Below are 17,341 nucleotides of genomic sequence, written 5' to 3' on the forward strand. Positions count from 1 at the left end.
TTTGAGTGGGTATGGTTGTTTTACAGCAGGGAAAACAACTAAACCACTGGCCTTCATTACTGTAAGACATGGACATGTATTGTACATGGACACAATGTCAGATATAACCAAAGTGGGAAAAATCCACATTCGGTCAACAAACACAAAATTACCAGTGTGTAATGGCAGCCCTGTAATTTACTTAACAGTTCGCATTTCAGTTTTAGATTTAATGTCACACTCGCATATGTACATATGGGCAGTGTCAGAGAAAACCAAGTGGCGTTTTAGACATTTATGACGAAGCAGCTTATGCTGCAGAACGAGAGAATGACTAACATTTCGATGATGCAGGTTTAAAATAAGATGCGTTTTACTTACCTACATTGGAAAGCCCGCCTTTCTGGACTATCTTGTCAATGGCAGGTTTCAGGTCTTTCGAGCTAGAGAACTGCCGCAGACCGAACTCTGTCACTGGATCATCCCTTGTGAACCAGAAGGAAAATGAATATCCTGTGTTTTATGTTTTCTTGCCAGTGTATTCATTTTATATTAAAATGTCGAGGGACACTTACCCATACTGGATGATCCCCATCATTGGGCCACTAATGCCTACATTGATGACCTGGGAAACTTCAGCCAGAAAATCTTTTTGGATCTTAAAACGGCGTTTCCCGATGCTCCAGCTGCCATCCATAAGGAAGGCGATGTCAACTTTACAGTCTGCAGTAAAAGAAACATGGCACAGCCATGCACTGTAGACTCAGGAATCATTTCAGGCAGCAGAGAAGTTTTTATCATCATTGTAAATGTAAAAATATAGCAAACAGTTGTTAATATGGATAGATGGATGCCATGGATTTCGAGGTTTAGAATAAAGTGGTTCATGCAGCAGGCTGTTTCAATAATATAGAATTAAAAAAAGAAATGATTAATTCACTAATGTCTGTTTGTGGCGTTCAGTATCTTATCGCTGATGTAATTGAAAATCGCATCAAAGGCATTCCATGTAAGTATGCATGTGTTAAAGGAATTCAGAGGTACTGAAAGAACTAGAGTGAACCTACTCGGGTCTCCCTGAGCGCCTGGTAAGGGGTCTGGCACCTCGTCTAGGGGGGAAAGATGTTTTACACAGTATTACCAACCAATGCAGACTGTATTCATTACATTAGAGGAGCACCTCAACCTTGTTTTAGTCATTTATACTTACTGTACATATTAAGTTGCTTAGTAAAACCTATAAAATCCCTAATATCATGTCTGGGTCATTCCAGGAAAAAAAAAAAAAACCTGCAGAAAGAACGAGCAAACCAAGCAAACTGCCTCACCTAAATCAAAAGGCTTCCATTCTGGCTTCTCCATCTCCACTGTCTCCACTGCGACATTAACATCACACAGATGACATAATGACATAACGTCCAAGCAACAGCAAGAAAAGTGCATGAAACATGAAAGTGTGACATTTGTGCATCTGTATGTTTATTTGGTGGCTTAAAATACCCAGCACATATATCATATTGTATTTATCGTAACATATATATATATATATATATATATATATATATATATATATATATAATAACGAATTGTTTCCAGATTACGATGTCTTCCACATGATGGGTAAAGTCACTTTTGGATAATGTTAGGAGAAAGTGTACAGAGAGAGGTTAAATGAACAGAAAATCAGTTAGATGTATTACAATGTTTTGGTGGTCGGTACATACTGTAACAGTGAGTATAGCTGAAGTTGACCCATTGATTTGTAAAACAGTGAATTCAATAGAGATGCCAAGACGTCTTGTGGAATATCACAAGACCTCCCCTGCGTCCTGCATTTTTCTTCTTGGTGGCAGAGGGATATTGCTTTATTTGTCACACATAGATTACTGTACAGTGGATTTTCTTTATATATTCCAGTTTTGGGGTCAGACTGCAGGGTCAGCCAAGATATAGTGTAGACAGGTTTAAGTGCCTTGCTCAAGGGCCATGCAGCAGCACCCTGGAGGAGCTAGAGCATTAATTCACTGGCCTTCTAATCAGCCTTAACACACTAAAATACGATTGCTTCTAGGACAATTCCAGGACTCAAATAATCAGCAGTGTCGGTTTGATGCATTCATTTTTTACAGCTTCAGCTACTCGCTTATACTTTTTTTTTAATAAAAAATGCGCACATTCACAATTCGGGAAGTGACCTAATACTGCAAGTGGAAGTTATGGTAAAAAATATGAAGTAGAATTATTTTAATGCATATATCCCAACTCATCCATAAAATACAGTAGTACTCTTTTTTGATGTATGGTATGTATAAAACAAGACCACCTCTCAATCACGTACCTCTTGTACGGGTTTCAGGGGGGTGCTTTGGTCCACTTTCTGTATCTGTGGTTCGAGAAGCTGAGAATAGAAGTGCAAGCAAAAGAAAAGCAAAAATACCAAAAGTCGTTACACACTCCGGGTCTTGTTTCCTGAATGGAAACAAGATGGCTACTCTGCTGTTGCATGTTTAACAGTTTCTGTGCAGGGGCGTGTGCACAAAAACAGTGCAAGTGTTTACCGCTCCAAAACCCAGATCCTTGTAGCTTGAACGGCTTGGCAGTATCGCAAAGGCTGTACACCCTTTAATTTAGAAGAACTAAACACTAAGATCACTTACCAATGCCTTTTGGTGCCACAGTGCATTCGTGGTTTGTTTATTATTTATAGCATATGTACTAAGTGCATCTGTACCAAGTACAGATATGTCTGGATGGGTATTTGCACACCATTTAATTTAAAGTCCAAATCAAAGAAAACACTAGATCAAAAACATTGAAGCAAGCACTTTTTTTTATTTCGACAGGATAAGTTTAACCCTCTATAAAATGTACCTCATTCTGACCTTTAATTTTTTTTTTTAATTCATGGGAGTTTCTTTAAACAGCATCTTTAAATCCACAACAAGGTTCATGATGAATATGGCTTGAATAAATGTTTAACTGGATAATGTAGACTATCCTGCTCTAGACTATTTTGACTATTGAATATTTCAAATTGAAAAATGAAAGATCACTTACGATACTGTCCGTTATAATACCAGCGCTCATACTCTGAAATATCTGGTCTTGGGTCGGGAGCTGGAAGGAAAGATCCAGATATTTCAGACACATCATTTTCATCTTCATGCCGTGAGAAAAAAATCTACACAAAATGCCCTAAGTCTTTTATTAATCTGATTGAAGGCCCACAATCATGGAACCCACCAATTTACCCCAGTTTTCTGAAATGAAAGAGCTGAAATCAAAATTGTTTCAAAATGCATTACACTCGCCAGTCCGTAAGGTTGATTTGTGAAGATTAACTGCAAAAACAACTCATTGTGGATTTCTTGTTTTTTCAACATTACAGCATTAAACACAGTTAAATCTTCCTCCCCATTTACTCCAGAGCAGGTAAACGCCTCCATCCCTGGTTAGCCCTGATGATTAACTTTATAACAGATCACTTACTTTACAGCAAGCTAGCACCACCCATTCATTTTACAGCCGGTTTGTGCTTCCCATTCCATTTTATTCTCAGGGTAGTGCCGTCCATTCACTTTTTCAACAAGTTTACCCTAATAATTTTATCAGCAGTTTAGTTGTGTCCATTACCTTTTCAGCCTTTTAGTGCCTCCTATTCACTTTTCAGCAATTTTATCCCACCCATTCACATTTTTTTAAAGCAGTTTCCTGCCTCCCGTCAACTAGTGCCTCTAATTCCATTTAAAGCAGGATGGCCCCACCTGGTCACTTTACAACAGGCTATAATGGCTAGTCATTTTAACATCTGTAGCGATAATCAGAGTGGAAGGTGCAACATCAGTTAAACATTATTGTTCCTGCCTGTCAGGAAATATGTCTTTGTGCAGACATTCAGAGGATCCAGACACCTTAAAACACGTGGCCAAAAATTTATCTTATAAATTAGAGGCAGCTTTATCTCATAAAGAATGTGCCATTTAAAACATGTTAGCTGGTCATTAAGTTTATATTGGTAGAATGCAATGCAAATCAGCTTTTAGTTGAACACTTCACAGGGAGGTTTATGTTGAGCCTCATGTAATGTGACATCATTAATTAATTAAGGGCGATTTATGTATAGCATTTTTAAATGTACAGAAAGTATTGGTCATGTAGAATGTTTTTATGTTATTTTATTACAATACGTATACAAAACTAATGTAAGATGTCAGAAACAACCATTTGCACAATTTGTTTCAAAATCCATTTCCTTACCTGCTCCTCTCATCATTAATCAGCCCATAAGGCTCATGCTATAAAGTATAAAAGCAGTAAATGTATAGATAAAGATTAATCTTAAGTTTTCAGGAAAATATTTGTAGGCCAGATAAAAAAAAAAAAGCAGCGTAGTACTTTCTAAAAAAGAAAGAAAGCTTCTGGGTCTTGAAACAAGCAGGAGCAACAAAGTCCTCAGGTGGACGGTGGCTGGTTCTGCAGGATGCTCAGTAAAACCAAGCAACTAATTTCTTTAGAAAAGTGCACAAAATGTACCTGAGACTCTTTTTTATTAATCTGGGTGGTCACAGCATTTTTTCATTAATTACTGATTTTTATAGTTTTCTGTTTTTAATATAAAAAGACACATTTTGGATAGAAAGCAGTTATTTGCACATGCCTAAACATTTCTTACATTAACGCACATACAGTATGCATATTTAATCAAAATAACATACGGATACCGTCACCTACTGTAAGTGCATACTAATGTCTATTTTAATTCCGGTTCTCCTACATCCTGAACCACACAGTATCTTACCTGCGGAATCAACAGTGCCCCCATTGCTCCATGTGTAGCCAGTGTCTGTCTCAGAGTTACTTAGATCTGAACACAGAGAGTTAACATCATAATTTGCAACTGCAGAGCATCTCTTTATGACATTCTCAGTATGATATACTGTTGCCGAATGACATCCGGAGATAGTACTGTGTGAGGAAATTGAGAAATCGAGCATCATGCAAAGATACCTGTTGGTCTTCTTGAACTGGAAAGCCAATCGGGCTGAGCAGAGGCAGAATGTGGCCATTTTCTGCGTGCAAGGGCTGAATGGAGATATCGTAAAGAGATTTACAATGTACTTACAGTCTCCAAGTGATTATTGGTAAGACCCAACACCCAAATGTCTTTTAGCACTAGCAAGTTCTATAATGATTCAACACCATTATTTGAGCTTTCTTGTTTAAGAATGCAAAAATCCACATTTTATGTGAAATCAACTAGTATATTGTTGGTATTTGGGATCTTTTTCTTTTTTCTTTTCTTTGGCTTTTTAGTGGTTTACCTCCCATCAACTTTAAACAATGGAGGCCAAAAATTCCCATAAAGCCTGTAGAATGCCATAGTACTTCCATGAGGTTTGATAAACACCAATGACTTCACATGCATTGTACAAGATGCAATATCTTTAGAATGTAATATACAGTATACAGATTTATTAAGTAATGCAATTAATAATATTGAATAATTACTACATCTATAGTAGAATCCCTGTTAAAACTAAACTTGATTGTACTGTTCTGTAAGTTTATCATATAATCAGCAGAGAGAAATTCTGAATTTTTCTGAAAGAAATTCTGAATTAATCTAAAATGTGATTCCAATGTGCTATGTTTAGTGAGGGAAACTTCCTGCCATTTATTTGTTCATGCTGTGTAATAAAGCAATATACAAAAATTCACAGATGCAAACCCAATATACCAGACTGATCTGCAAGAATGTCTCTTATTCCACCTCCTTATCTACTATCCAATCTAGCCAAAAAAAAAAAAAACTAACACAAGCTAACCCTTCCATGCCCTGGCCAGTTTGCCTATTGGTAAGCCTTAAAACAACATCGAACAAGTAGGTCTGTCCAAAGGCAATGACATGCCATTTCGTTCTTCTATTGACTGCACACTAAAATACTGAGCTTCACTGGCGCCATCCCAAGTCTGAGGCTCACAGTTTAGTGCTACAGATTGCTTCTGTGTCACTGGGCTCATGAGAACAGATTTAAGCTGCTTGGACAGAGCTTGTTATTGCCATGGCTAACATCATGGGGAATCTTTAAAATGCAGTGTCAGCGTAAAAAAAATAAGAAAAAGAAGCTTACCAGCATTCTTCACAGATGTACATATTCTTGTATGTCTCTCAGTTTACGTACTTTCTGTTAAAGCTCATGGCTATTTTCTGAAAGTATAAATCTGGAGAACCACTAGGTGCTGGCTCATTTCCCATCAAGTGTGGTTAAAACCACTAACTCCTAAAATGGGCTGTGGGTGCTGTTGAAGGCTGGTAAATAAGTAGCTGCCTCAGTTTATGTACTGTAACGTCCCAGAAGACATGTTTCAAGGTCAAAGCAGATTAAGCATATAAACCACACACGTTTTATTTTTATTTTTTGGAATAACACATTTCATTCTTAAATCATATAGAATTGTCAGAGATTAGCCTTGAAATAACAGTCCAGTTAAAATAAATAAAGCTATAAAGCTTATTTACATTTAGGCATTTGGCAGACGCTCTTATCCAGAGTGACTTACATTTTTATCTCATTACACATCTGAGCAGTTAAGGGTTAAGGGCCTTGCTCAAGTGGCAACTTGGTGGTTGGGGGTTTGAACCTGGGATCTTCCGAACCGGAGTCCAATGCCTTAACCACTGAGCTACCCCTGGCTTATCTTACCAATATATATGATCTATAAACCTCCATCACCTGTCACTGGCAGTAATACCACCATTTCAAAGTACTTGGTTCAAGAAGCATGACCACCATTCCTCTTAATGACCCAGTGCTGTGTCATACCACAGCTGATGTGAGGAAAACTCTACACAGAGATCATCTAAAGAAGGCTGATGGACCAGACAACATTATTCTCAGAGAATAATATCAACATTTGGATGTTTTCATTGACATCTTCAACATACCAAAGTGGACAAAACCTTCATCCTTGTACCAAAGTCTCCAGTGTCCTGCCTCAGCAACCACAATACCATTTCTATCTCACCCATGATGAAGCCTGTGCTGCCCCCATTGGACCCTTACTGTTGTAATATCTCAACATCTCAACACAACACAACAGTTGGTATCATGCCATGAGCACGACCTTTCATCTGGCACCTACCCTTTTTGTAAACCTCACTTTTTGGAAGTTGCTCTAGATAAGAGCGTCTGCCAAATGCCTAAATGTAAATGTACCCACCTGGACCAAAAAATTACATTCAAATGCTGTTTATGACTTTAGTTTAGCATTTAGCACAAACATTCCTTACCACCTGATTGAGCTAAGCCTGCTGCGCCAAAACTACAACTGGAATCTATATTTCCTGACAAGAAGATGTCAATCAGTCCAGACCAAGTGCAGCTTCTCCAGCACCACCACACTTAGCACTGCGGCCCCCAGGGATGTGTACTCAGTCCACTGATGTTCACACTGACTCATGACTGTGGTCAATTCACATCAAGTTTGTTGATGGCCCAACTGTGGTAGGTCTCATCAGCAAAAATGACAAGTTTGTGGACAGACAGAAATTGCAATCCCAATACAGTCAACTGAACGCCATTCAACTTACTTAGCTATTTTTGAAAGCTATTATTTCTTTCATAAACTGCTGCTAAAAATGCATTAAACTAAACTGTACAGTACATCTGCCTTGTTACAGCATATTGTGTTTACATTCACCACATGTATTACTACTGTTATATGTTAATATCTTTGTTTGCAATTTATTCACACTAGAATTATTATGCCTGTGTTGTCCTTTATTGTGTCTTTTGTTCTATTTGTAGGGGAAATTGCCCTGACATGCATACTTTTACATATGCACATATGCATTTTTTGTAGTTGTTTGTTGTAGTTTAATTTAGCTGTAATTAGTACTATATGTGTAGTCTCTGTGAAGTTTTATGTAGCACTAGGGTCTTAAGGACACGTTACATGACACTGTCTGCCAAAACATGGTATTGGTGGTAAAAAGTGTCTCACCTAGGTGAAAAAGAGAATTTTCTGATAGGATCATATAACACCACTTTTCACAATACTTGATGCTTCTTATCTCCCATTACTTGTTTTTTTTTCTCGTAAAATATATTTTTATTAGATAAAAAGAAACACATTTGCTAAATACAATTTCATGTCCTTTTATGTCTGTAGAGTCCATAACTTTTTTGAATTCAAATCTTTCAACAATCTTAATTGTCAATGTTATGAAAATTGGTCAATTTAAATTTGACATGGAAAAACATAAACCAGAAAAAGTGTATTATTCTAAAATGGAAAATTGTTAAAATATTGTAACATGAATCTGACATGTCATGAATTTGACATGTTATGTTTGGTTATGGACAATACAGAAGTTTTTTTGAAGTGCTTTAATGTAAGCAACAATCTTTACAGGTCATATTCATCCAGAAGCTTATAGTAATTTAGGTATGAATACTCATAAAGAAAAAAGGATAATTTAATAATGTTAAATTATTATTGTTTGAAATATAAAATCATCTCGCCAAAACAGCTGAAGTTAGTAACTTTACTTTTTTAGAGAAGCAAGATTGGTCACTTCTATATAGCATAAACTTCAGATAAAGCATCTTTGGTGCACATGTTCTGTATTATACTGTACGTATAATGTAAAAAAATGTAATAACATTTTAGCCGTGTTTAATATACAAGCTGTATGTGATTTAAATTACTTGAATTTACTTTGTTATTTGTATTAAACTAAATAATCAACGTGGATTTAAATTACAAGCCACATTGCTCAATTCAGATTTTTTAGTCAAATTGGATTTTCATGGCATGACGGTTCACATTCATAATTAAAAATAACTCTATTAAATCTGCAATATCTGCAATAGCGCATCTGTACTGTGAAACAACATCTGCACATCTATGCGTCTTTGCCACTTCAGCTTCTAGGTTAAAACACAACATGTTTGTGTGACTTCTCATTCATCTCAAACAATGGATGTTATTTTAATAATTATACATTTGAAATATTGCTCTGCGAAATGACAAGAAGTTAGTCTGCTGCATTAGTTAAAGTGCAGACGAAGGAATAAATAGTACCATTTGGGTACCAGGGGTACCTCAGTGGTTAAGGCATTGGACTATGGTTCGGAAGATCCCAGGTTCAAACCCCACAACCACCACTGTTGGGCCCTTGAGCAAGGCTCTTAACCCACAACTGCTCAGATGTGTAATGACATTAAAAAAAAAATGTAAGTCGCTCTGGATAAGAGCATCTGCCAAATGTCTAAATGTAAATAAATCCAGATGGCTTGTTTTCTTATGCGCTAGGCAGGTTTAAAAGTTGTTTCTTGTGGTACCATTAGAACTTAATATAAGCAAAAGCATAGTAATGAATTAAATCTATTTACTGTATATCACATAAAAGAATAATTCCACTAATAAATATTTTGGGTACAAACAATTGACAGACAATGTCCCTGGATTTTGAAAAAAAAAAAAAAATCTATTATAATAACATGTATCTGTTTCGAGTAAAATTCAGTCCAGTGATTCAAACCCCCTAAAATTGAGGAAATTCAAACTGACACAATCATATTTGCATAATAAGTATCTGGCCCCAAACATCATCCAGGACTATATCCAGTTCAAAGGCTATTGTAATGTGCGTCAAATGAATATTTTATAGCTTTGTACTTACTGTTTAAATAGTTAACCTGCATCTGGTCTTTTTAGACACCCATGAACGTTCACACATACAGTACACGCTGTTTGATATAAAGCAGTCGGCAGGAAAACACACACTCAGGGCTGCAAATACTTACCAGGATTGGTGTGGCCGGTCTGTGGGCTCCTCTCAGGCTGGACTGGCTGGACCCGACTTAAAACTGCACAACAATGCAAAGCAGAAGGAAGCGAGAAGAGAGAGGAGGACAGAAAAAGATGTAAAACATTAAATAAAAAAACAGGACATTTATGCCTGTTTTTTTTTTTTCTGAGGGAGTACAGGAAATGAAAGACTAGCAGTAACAAAGTTTCTTGTGCCAGTTTTGTATAAAAAAATGACACTTAAATGCTCAGAATGCGTTCCTTCTTTTGGTATGATATGCTTTGTGGTCCTATGGTGTTTATACTTGTTTAGTATTGTTTGCACAGTTAAACATGTTACCTTCATTAAGGCCCCTTTAAAAAAAATAATTATTTCCCAGCATCTGGGTTTTTTGGGGCTCTTAACACACTCAAAAAGTCATAAAAGTCGGCAGATAGGTTGGAATATGCTGCCATTAGAATGCCTGAGCAAAGTTCATTGAGCTGAACAACTTTCGCATTGCATGTCATGGGCTCTACTCAACAGGAAGTCAGGTATTTTGGGTTGTTTGCAAAACGCACCTACTGGAATTTGACACACTCCTCCTAGGGGATTTATACGATCACCACCAAACCGGGCCTACAGTACGTGATCTCACAACATTGAGGATGCCAAATTTCAGAGGAACTTTCTCAAACAGGTCAAAAGCGGTTAATAACTTTATGTGTAACATCACATTGAGTGAGATCATATTTTGATGCTTTTTTCCCCCAGCATCTGGGGCTTTTTGAAGGTCTTAACATATAAATGGTGCATTTTACAAAATAGATGATACCATGTGAAAGGAAGAATATGTGCATATGCTGAAGCAACATCTCAAGACATCAGCCAGGAGGTTAATGCTTGGTCACAAATGGGTCTTCCAAATGCACAATGTCCCCTTCCAGAGTTTAAAGGTAATATTAACAAATATTTACTAAATGTATGTAAACTTTTGAGCCACTTCGATTGTGATGAAAAAAAAAAAAGCTAAAATAACTCTTTCTATCTACTATTATTTTGACATTTTACTTCTTAAAAAGTGAAAGATAGATGCATATTTTGGATGACTTAAATGAAAAAAAAAACAAAAAAAAACAGAAAAGACTATGGAATCAGAAGGTGTGTCTGTTCTTTTGACTGGTAGTGTACTGTATATGTAAAATGTATGATCTTGGTCAGTGTTTCCACTGCATGTCTATATTGGCAAAGAGGCAAACCTGAGGTAGCAGGAGCTGATGGTGGTCTCCTATTAGAGGTATCTAGTCTGCGAGCTCCTGTGGCCAAAACAAAACAATATGTCTACTTTAATTCAAAAGCACTAAGAAAAAAAAGCATGTTTGGGTGAATTGCAAGATGGTAGATCCAACTCGTGATGAAAATGAGAGTTATATAATACCTACTGTTTAACCTTTTCGGATCCAAACTGCTAGACCATACTCTAACTATTGATAACTTGATCAGATGCCTAGTACCCAGTGGTCCTCATATGAGACTTTTACAAGGATGTACACACAATATAGTGTGAATAAAGTCTTGTTCTTATATAAGGACAAGGGGTCTCATAGGCTAATTAAAGAAAGAATATACTGTCGTTAGTGCAACAGAATGTAATGAAGCAACAAGGCACAGAAGAGACAAGGTCTGTTAAGAAAGTTTCTTTTAAAGAATACTTAAGCCACAAATGCTATTAATCAATAAAATGCACAAAGTTAAAGTACTTCGTTGAGTTGCATGGGTGCCGTGCATATTTTCTATAACTTTTTATCAGACTTTAATTTTTCATTATGCATTTTAGTTTTGGCTAACTTTAAATTTGCAAAAGTCCCCACTAGAGAATAAAAAGTGTTTTACCTGGGTTGACGCGAGGTGAGAATCTACCAGCAAAGTGTGAGCCACCTCTGAATGCTTTGGAAAAATGTAACATTCAGAGTTTATAGTGAAAAGGTGATTTAATTGGGACACTTCAATTCTGTGATTGAAAGAATTAGCTTACCTGGAGGAAGATTCTTTGCTGGGCCAATCTGTGACTGCCCTATAGCCAATGTTGGGACAGAATGATTCATGTAGTTTAACATGAGCATTCAGACAACATTGGACAGAAGCAGTACAGCATATTATATTTGTTTATTCATAGTCAATGCCTCTGTACTGGACTACGCTAGATATTTAAAATTTAAATAAGAATTAATGGAAATTCTGAAGGTTTTTGATTTCCTATTAAACACATACATACACACACTGTCCTAAAATGTGTATTAAAGCCCTTAATAATGTGCCTTATTAAAATCCTTTAACATGAGGTGGTATCAAAAAGTTTTGAGACTAGTTTTGGAACATGCCAACAGACGGCAGCACAAGGCTCCACAGACAGTCACAGGGTATATTGACAGCAAGTTAGAACAATGAGTCAATGTGAGATTCTGCATGAAGCTGGGCGAATCTGCCACATAGACGTTTGACACGATTCGGCAAGTTGACGGCAATTCTGTAACGAGTCTTTTAAGATGGCATGCATGCTTCAAGAGTGAAAGAACATCAGTGAAAGACCATGAGAGATCAGGAAGACCTTCAACAATCTCAACCTCCGAAAATGTCAAAACCATTCGGCAACTTGTGCAGGATGATCGTCGAAAAAATCCACAACATTGGTGCTATTGTTGGTGTGTCTTATGAAACAATCCAGACAATCCTCATGTGTGAGCATGCACCATGTTGCTGTCAGGTTCGTCCCCAGGCTGCTGAACCAGGAGCCGAAGAAAAATCATGTTCAAGTCTGCCAAGAACTCTGTCAGTGTGCCATGGATGACCCGTCTTTCATGACGAGGGTCACTGATGGTGATGAAACATAGGTTTATGGTGGCGACCCTGGGACAAAATTCACAGTGGAAGAGCCCATCATCTCCATGAGGTCCAGAGCTTGATCAAGTGCATGATCATCATCTTTTTTGTGCATTGACAATTTGTCCCAAGGCTTCAGACCGTCAATAGGCATCTGAGGGAGGACATATGGCGAAACCAACCAGATCTGTGAAGCGTGAATATCGAAACTTTTTGATACTACCTCATGTACTCCATTGTGTACATAAAGTCTTGGTTACAATAAAACCAGGGTAAAAATGTTAACCAAACATAGGGGACCTGGGATGGCCAAGGTAAACATAAGTACAAGTCCAATACTGTCTACAACACTAGTGAGCTGAGTGGTAGATTCATGTTTTATATAGACTGTCTAGCTAAAAATTTTCATTTGAGTGCCTTTAATTTTGATCAGGGTGGGAACTGTGTTGACTAAAACACATGCAAATCACATTACAAGGGCTGAAATATGCTGATGCCATCAGGGAAAATCCATTGGTAATTCAATACTTTCAAGTAGTCAGCTGACTTAATATTATTATGACGTAACATTACTGAGTCTAGACTTGACCCACTGAAGCAACCCCTGATGATAACACTGCCTCCAGAGGCTTGTACAGCGGGCACTATGATGCCAGTCAGGGATGCCAGTCAGCCCACCACATACTGTACACACATTCCCACACTCATTAACATCTACTGTAGGGGCAATTCAGCGTGGTCAAAGACAGTGGGGTGACCTTGCTTCCACTAAGACACCATGTTGACAATAATATTTATATTATAAACAGTTTTACTGTTTTGCACTAGATAAATTATTAGAATGTATTGCTGCTAAGAATTGTAATCATCAAGGCTACTGGACTTACGTGCACTGGCTGCCGCACCCACTGAGAAAAGGTATGGGTGACTGTTGCCTGGATTTGTGAGAAAGGGATAATTTAGAGGGAAAAGCAAAAAATGATCATCTCAAGGGCAGTGTTAGACATCTGCAAAGGATATCCATGCGAGCCCATGCATTTCAAATTAAAGCACAGAAGAAACTTTTAAAAGAATGATCATTTTAAAGGGTAATGGCATAAGAAATTAAAAGCATACCATACCTCCATGTTTATCTTTACTTTCAGGGAAAGGATTCACTATACATTGCTGTGAAAAAATAGTATTTGACCTTTCCCGATTTATATTATTTATATCATTAGATTTGTATAAGATATTTGTCCCAATTACATGATTTAGATCAGCAAACACATTTTAATATTACACACAGATAATACAACATGGCAATAATTATTTCATTTTTTTAAAAAACCAAAGATGCCTAAACCTTCCTGGCCCTATGTTAAAAAGTAACCTATGTTAAAAATCATGAATGAACTGCGAATTAAAGTAAATTTGCCACACCCAGGCCTAAGTACTGCTAAACCTGTTAAATCAAGAATCCTCTTAAATAAAACTTTTCTGACGCGATGTAAAGCATGCTAAAAGAACTCAAGAAGAAACAAATTATGCTGTGATTAAAGAAAAATTAATCAAGAAATTTAAAAACAGATGAGAAACAAAATAACTGATATGTAACAGTATGAAAATGGTTATAAAGCCATTTCTAAGGTTTTGAGATTCTTGCGAACAACAGTGAAAGACATTATCCACAAAAGGAGGAAATTTGAAAAAGGACGGATGGATGGATGGATGGATGGATGGATGGATGGATGGATGGATAGATAGATAGATAGATAGATAGATAGATAGATAGATAGATAGATAGATAGATAGATAGATAGATACCGTAAGGCAAATTATTGTGTTGCAGCAGGGCACACAAACTGTAGTAAATGGAGGGAAAAAAACTGTCAAACTGGCAATTCAAAATAAAAAAAAGTGTATTTTTATGTTTGCATAAAGTAACAGTGAATAATGAGATTTGTATATAGGTTGCTATAGTCATCTGTTCCAGTATATAGCAGTGAGTCATTGTACAGTGGAATTGTAAATGGTAGGAACGATTTCCTGAACTATTTTTTGTGACAGCAAAGCTGGATCAGTCTGTTAGAAAATGAACTCCACAACCTCTGTATAGGATCATGTAGTGGGTGGAATAGATTTTTCATGATTGACAGGAGTTTGTTAAGTGATCTGTTGCATCAGTAAACACCAAACCAACAGTTAAACATGGCGGTGGTAGTGTGATGGTCTGGGGCTGCTTTGCATCTTCAGGACATGGAAGACGTGCCACAATTAATGGAACCACGAGTTCTAAAACATTCTGAAGGAGAATGTCTGGCCATTACTTCATGACCTCAAGCTCAAAGTTATGTAGCAGGTCAACAATCTAAAACACTCCAGCAAGTCCACATCAAAATGGCTCAACAAAAAAAAGTTGTTTTGGAGTGTCCTTGTCAAGTTCAGAGTCCAAGTCCTTAAATCCAACTGAGATGCTGTGGGATGACCTTAAACAGGCTATTCGTGCTTGAAAAACCTCTAACGTGGATGTGTTGTAAACAATTCTGAAAAGAAGAATGGGCCCAAATTCGCCTACAGTGACATGAAAGACTCATTGCAAACTATCACAAATGCTTGATTGCAGTTGTTTCCACCAAGGGCGGCACAACCAGTTTTTAGGTTTAGGAGGAAATTATTTTTTCACATAGGGCCAGGCAGGTTTAGACCGCTTCTTTGACTTAATAAATGAATTAATTATTTATTTTAATTATTGTGTAATATTAAAATTCGATCATGACAAATACGCCAAAAAAATTCATAAAGGGGCAAATACTTTTTCACAACACTGTGTCTATGTGAATAGCGGAATAAATTAAGCATTCTTTATAGCCTTTTTCAGAATTGTGAATTTGTAATCATGATGATATGGGGGTGTATTGTAATTATAGAGTAAATTTCTTACATCCTTCCAACCTAAATAAATAGACAGATGCTACAGTACCTGCATCTCTGACGTGTACAGGGCGTGGCTTGGCAGTGGTGGTTGTCGTTGTGGTGGAAGTGGTTGGGGGTGGGGTTGTGGTTGTGGTGGTTGGCTCGAGTGTGGTTGTCATTGGCGCGGAAGTTGTTGTCCCTGACGTTTTGGTGGTGGGGATTGTGGGTTTCGTCTGACCTTTAGAGGGACAGAAAGGCGAGAGGGGAAAAAAACAACTTGTACAGTACCAGTAGTATTTAACTGCATTCCAATGTCAGACCAACGCAGCCTGAGGCAAAGGTTTATGAACCTACGCTTAGACATTAGTCTCTCTGTACGACATACAAGGATACTTTGATGTAGTTTGGGATACTGTAGTGTAGTTCCAGAACTGCAACTAATTTCACTTCCAGCATTTTGCAAGAAGGGCTGTTTTAATGTAAAGCACTGTCTTCTGCAGAATAGCCAGAAGTGACAGTGCCAAAGGAATTTTTGTGCATTTTCAAACATAACTATATATTTTTGAAAAAAAAATGAATAAAATGTTTTTACACTTTAAGGATGCCTAATCTAAATTGTTCAGTAACTGCAGAATAACTTATAAGATTCTTATAAGCACCTAGTTAAAATGCACATGGCCTTTTAGCATGAATCTGTCCACAGATCCTGGGAGTTTAAGGTATTCAGCTAGAAACATTGTTACTGTTATACATAATGACAAAAGACTTACTTGAAGTTTTATATTCCAAGGTAGAGGGGTAGATCACACCTTTCTTTGGCTTGCCCACTGAAATGCAACCAGACACTTAAAAATACTTAAAATATCTATCCATGATAGATCCATGAGTTTTATTCAAATAGGATTCATGCAACTTTTAGTTCTGTTTACCTGAGACAGTGAAAGACTCTCTCCATTTAGGGAGGGAAAGTGACCGAATGCCATGTGCAAAACTGCCTTTATACATTTCCAGTCCGGCCATCTTCTTTACAATCACCTTTCCTCCAGAATTTGTAATGATTCCACTGGAAGAAGTCACAGTCAGAGATGGATGATAAATTAATGCCCTAAAATCTTATGACGTTAATTAATTGACAGTATAAACATTACAGATTTTAAGTCCGTGTGAAAGCAAAAGTTACTTCTTAATCATCCTGTCCCCTCTTTGTACAGGCGAATCTGTAGTCAAAGCCCTATTTTAGCCTAATTACAGGGTCATTCAGCTACCTAAACAACACACTCTAGATGATGAGGATTTTAGAGCGGTGTTCATTCCTACTTGTGAATAGCGGCATTGCAGATGCTGGATATGGAGGCAAAGGTGTCTGTTCCGTAAACTTTCTCCTTGGTCTCATGGCAATTTGAGGGACATCGAACAATAAATTCTGGGAAGTTGATATTTCCCGCACGCACATTACATTTTACATCCGGCACAACTAGGGGGAACACAGCACAGGACATATACTATTAACCGGTCTTTAGTGGAAATCATGTCCATGATCAACTGACACAATGTTGCTTTATGTACGAACCTTGTTTTGACTTCTTGTCTTTTCCATTTGTCTTAGCCTTGCTGCTGAAAATAAGAAGGAGGCCTAAAAGAAGAAAACAAACATTATTTTTGGAATTTTGCTGAAGAAGAGGGAGCTCAGTGGAAAAGGCATTGGACTACAGTTTAGAAGGTCCCAGGTTAACCCCTGTTGGGCCCTTAAGCAAGGCACTTAACCCTCAACTGCTCAGATGTATAATAAGA

The 17,341-nt window shown here is 37.3% G+C and overlaps 1 protein-coding gene across 6 annotated transcripts in view; it reads right to left on the reverse strand.

Moving 5' to 3' along the window:
* Positions 1–17,341, reverse strand: part of vit (vitrin) — a 38,380-nt gene that overhangs the window by 6,277 nt on the left and 14,762 nt on the right. The window contains exons 3-20 of one of the 6 annotated variants that reach the window (XM_053480032.1): positions 17,121–17,183; positions 16,868–17,024; positions 16,480–16,613; positions 16,321–16,377; positions 15,618–15,788; positions 13,543–13,590; positions 11,811–11,849; positions 11,669–11,722; positions 11,035–11,091; positions 9,792–9,854; positions 4,987–5,061; positions 4,778–4,843; positions 3,037–3,096; positions 2,318–2,377; positions 1,308–1,355; positions 1,047–1,088; positions 555–702; positions 361–464 (exon numbers count right to left, since the gene is read on the reverse strand). In XM_053480032.1, coding sequence (XP_053336007.1) covers positions 361–464; positions 555–702; positions 1,047–1,088; positions 1,308–1,355; positions 2,318–2,377; positions 3,037–3,096; positions 4,778–4,843; positions 4,987–5,061; positions 9,792–9,854; positions 11,035–11,091; positions 11,669–11,722; positions 11,811–11,849; positions 13,543–13,590; positions 15,618–15,788; positions 16,321–16,377; positions 16,480–16,613; positions 16,868–17,024; positions 17,121–17,183 — 1,446 coding nt within the window. The remainder of the gene's footprint in view (positions 1–360; positions 465–554; positions 703–1,046; positions 1,089–1,307; positions 1,356–2,317; positions 2,378–3,036; positions 3,097–4,777; positions 4,844–4,986; positions 5,062–9,791; positions 9,855–11,034; positions 11,092–11,668; positions 11,723–11,810; positions 11,850–13,542; positions 13,591–15,617; positions 15,789–16,320; positions 16,378–16,479; positions 16,614–16,867; positions 17,025–17,120; positions 17,184–17,341) is intronic. The other 5 variants (XM_053480033.1, XM_053480034.1, XM_053480037.1 and 2 more) reach the window with 5 other exon arrangements.

The sequence above is a fragment of the Clarias gariepinus genome, chromosome 20, assembly GCF_024256425.1.
Source record: "Clarias gariepinus isolate MV-2021 ecotype Netherlands chromosome 20, CGAR_prim_01v2, whole genome shotgun sequence".
Taxonomy (NCBI): Eukaryota; Metazoa; Chordata; class Actinopteri; order Siluriformes; family Clariidae; genus Clarias; species Clarias gariepinus.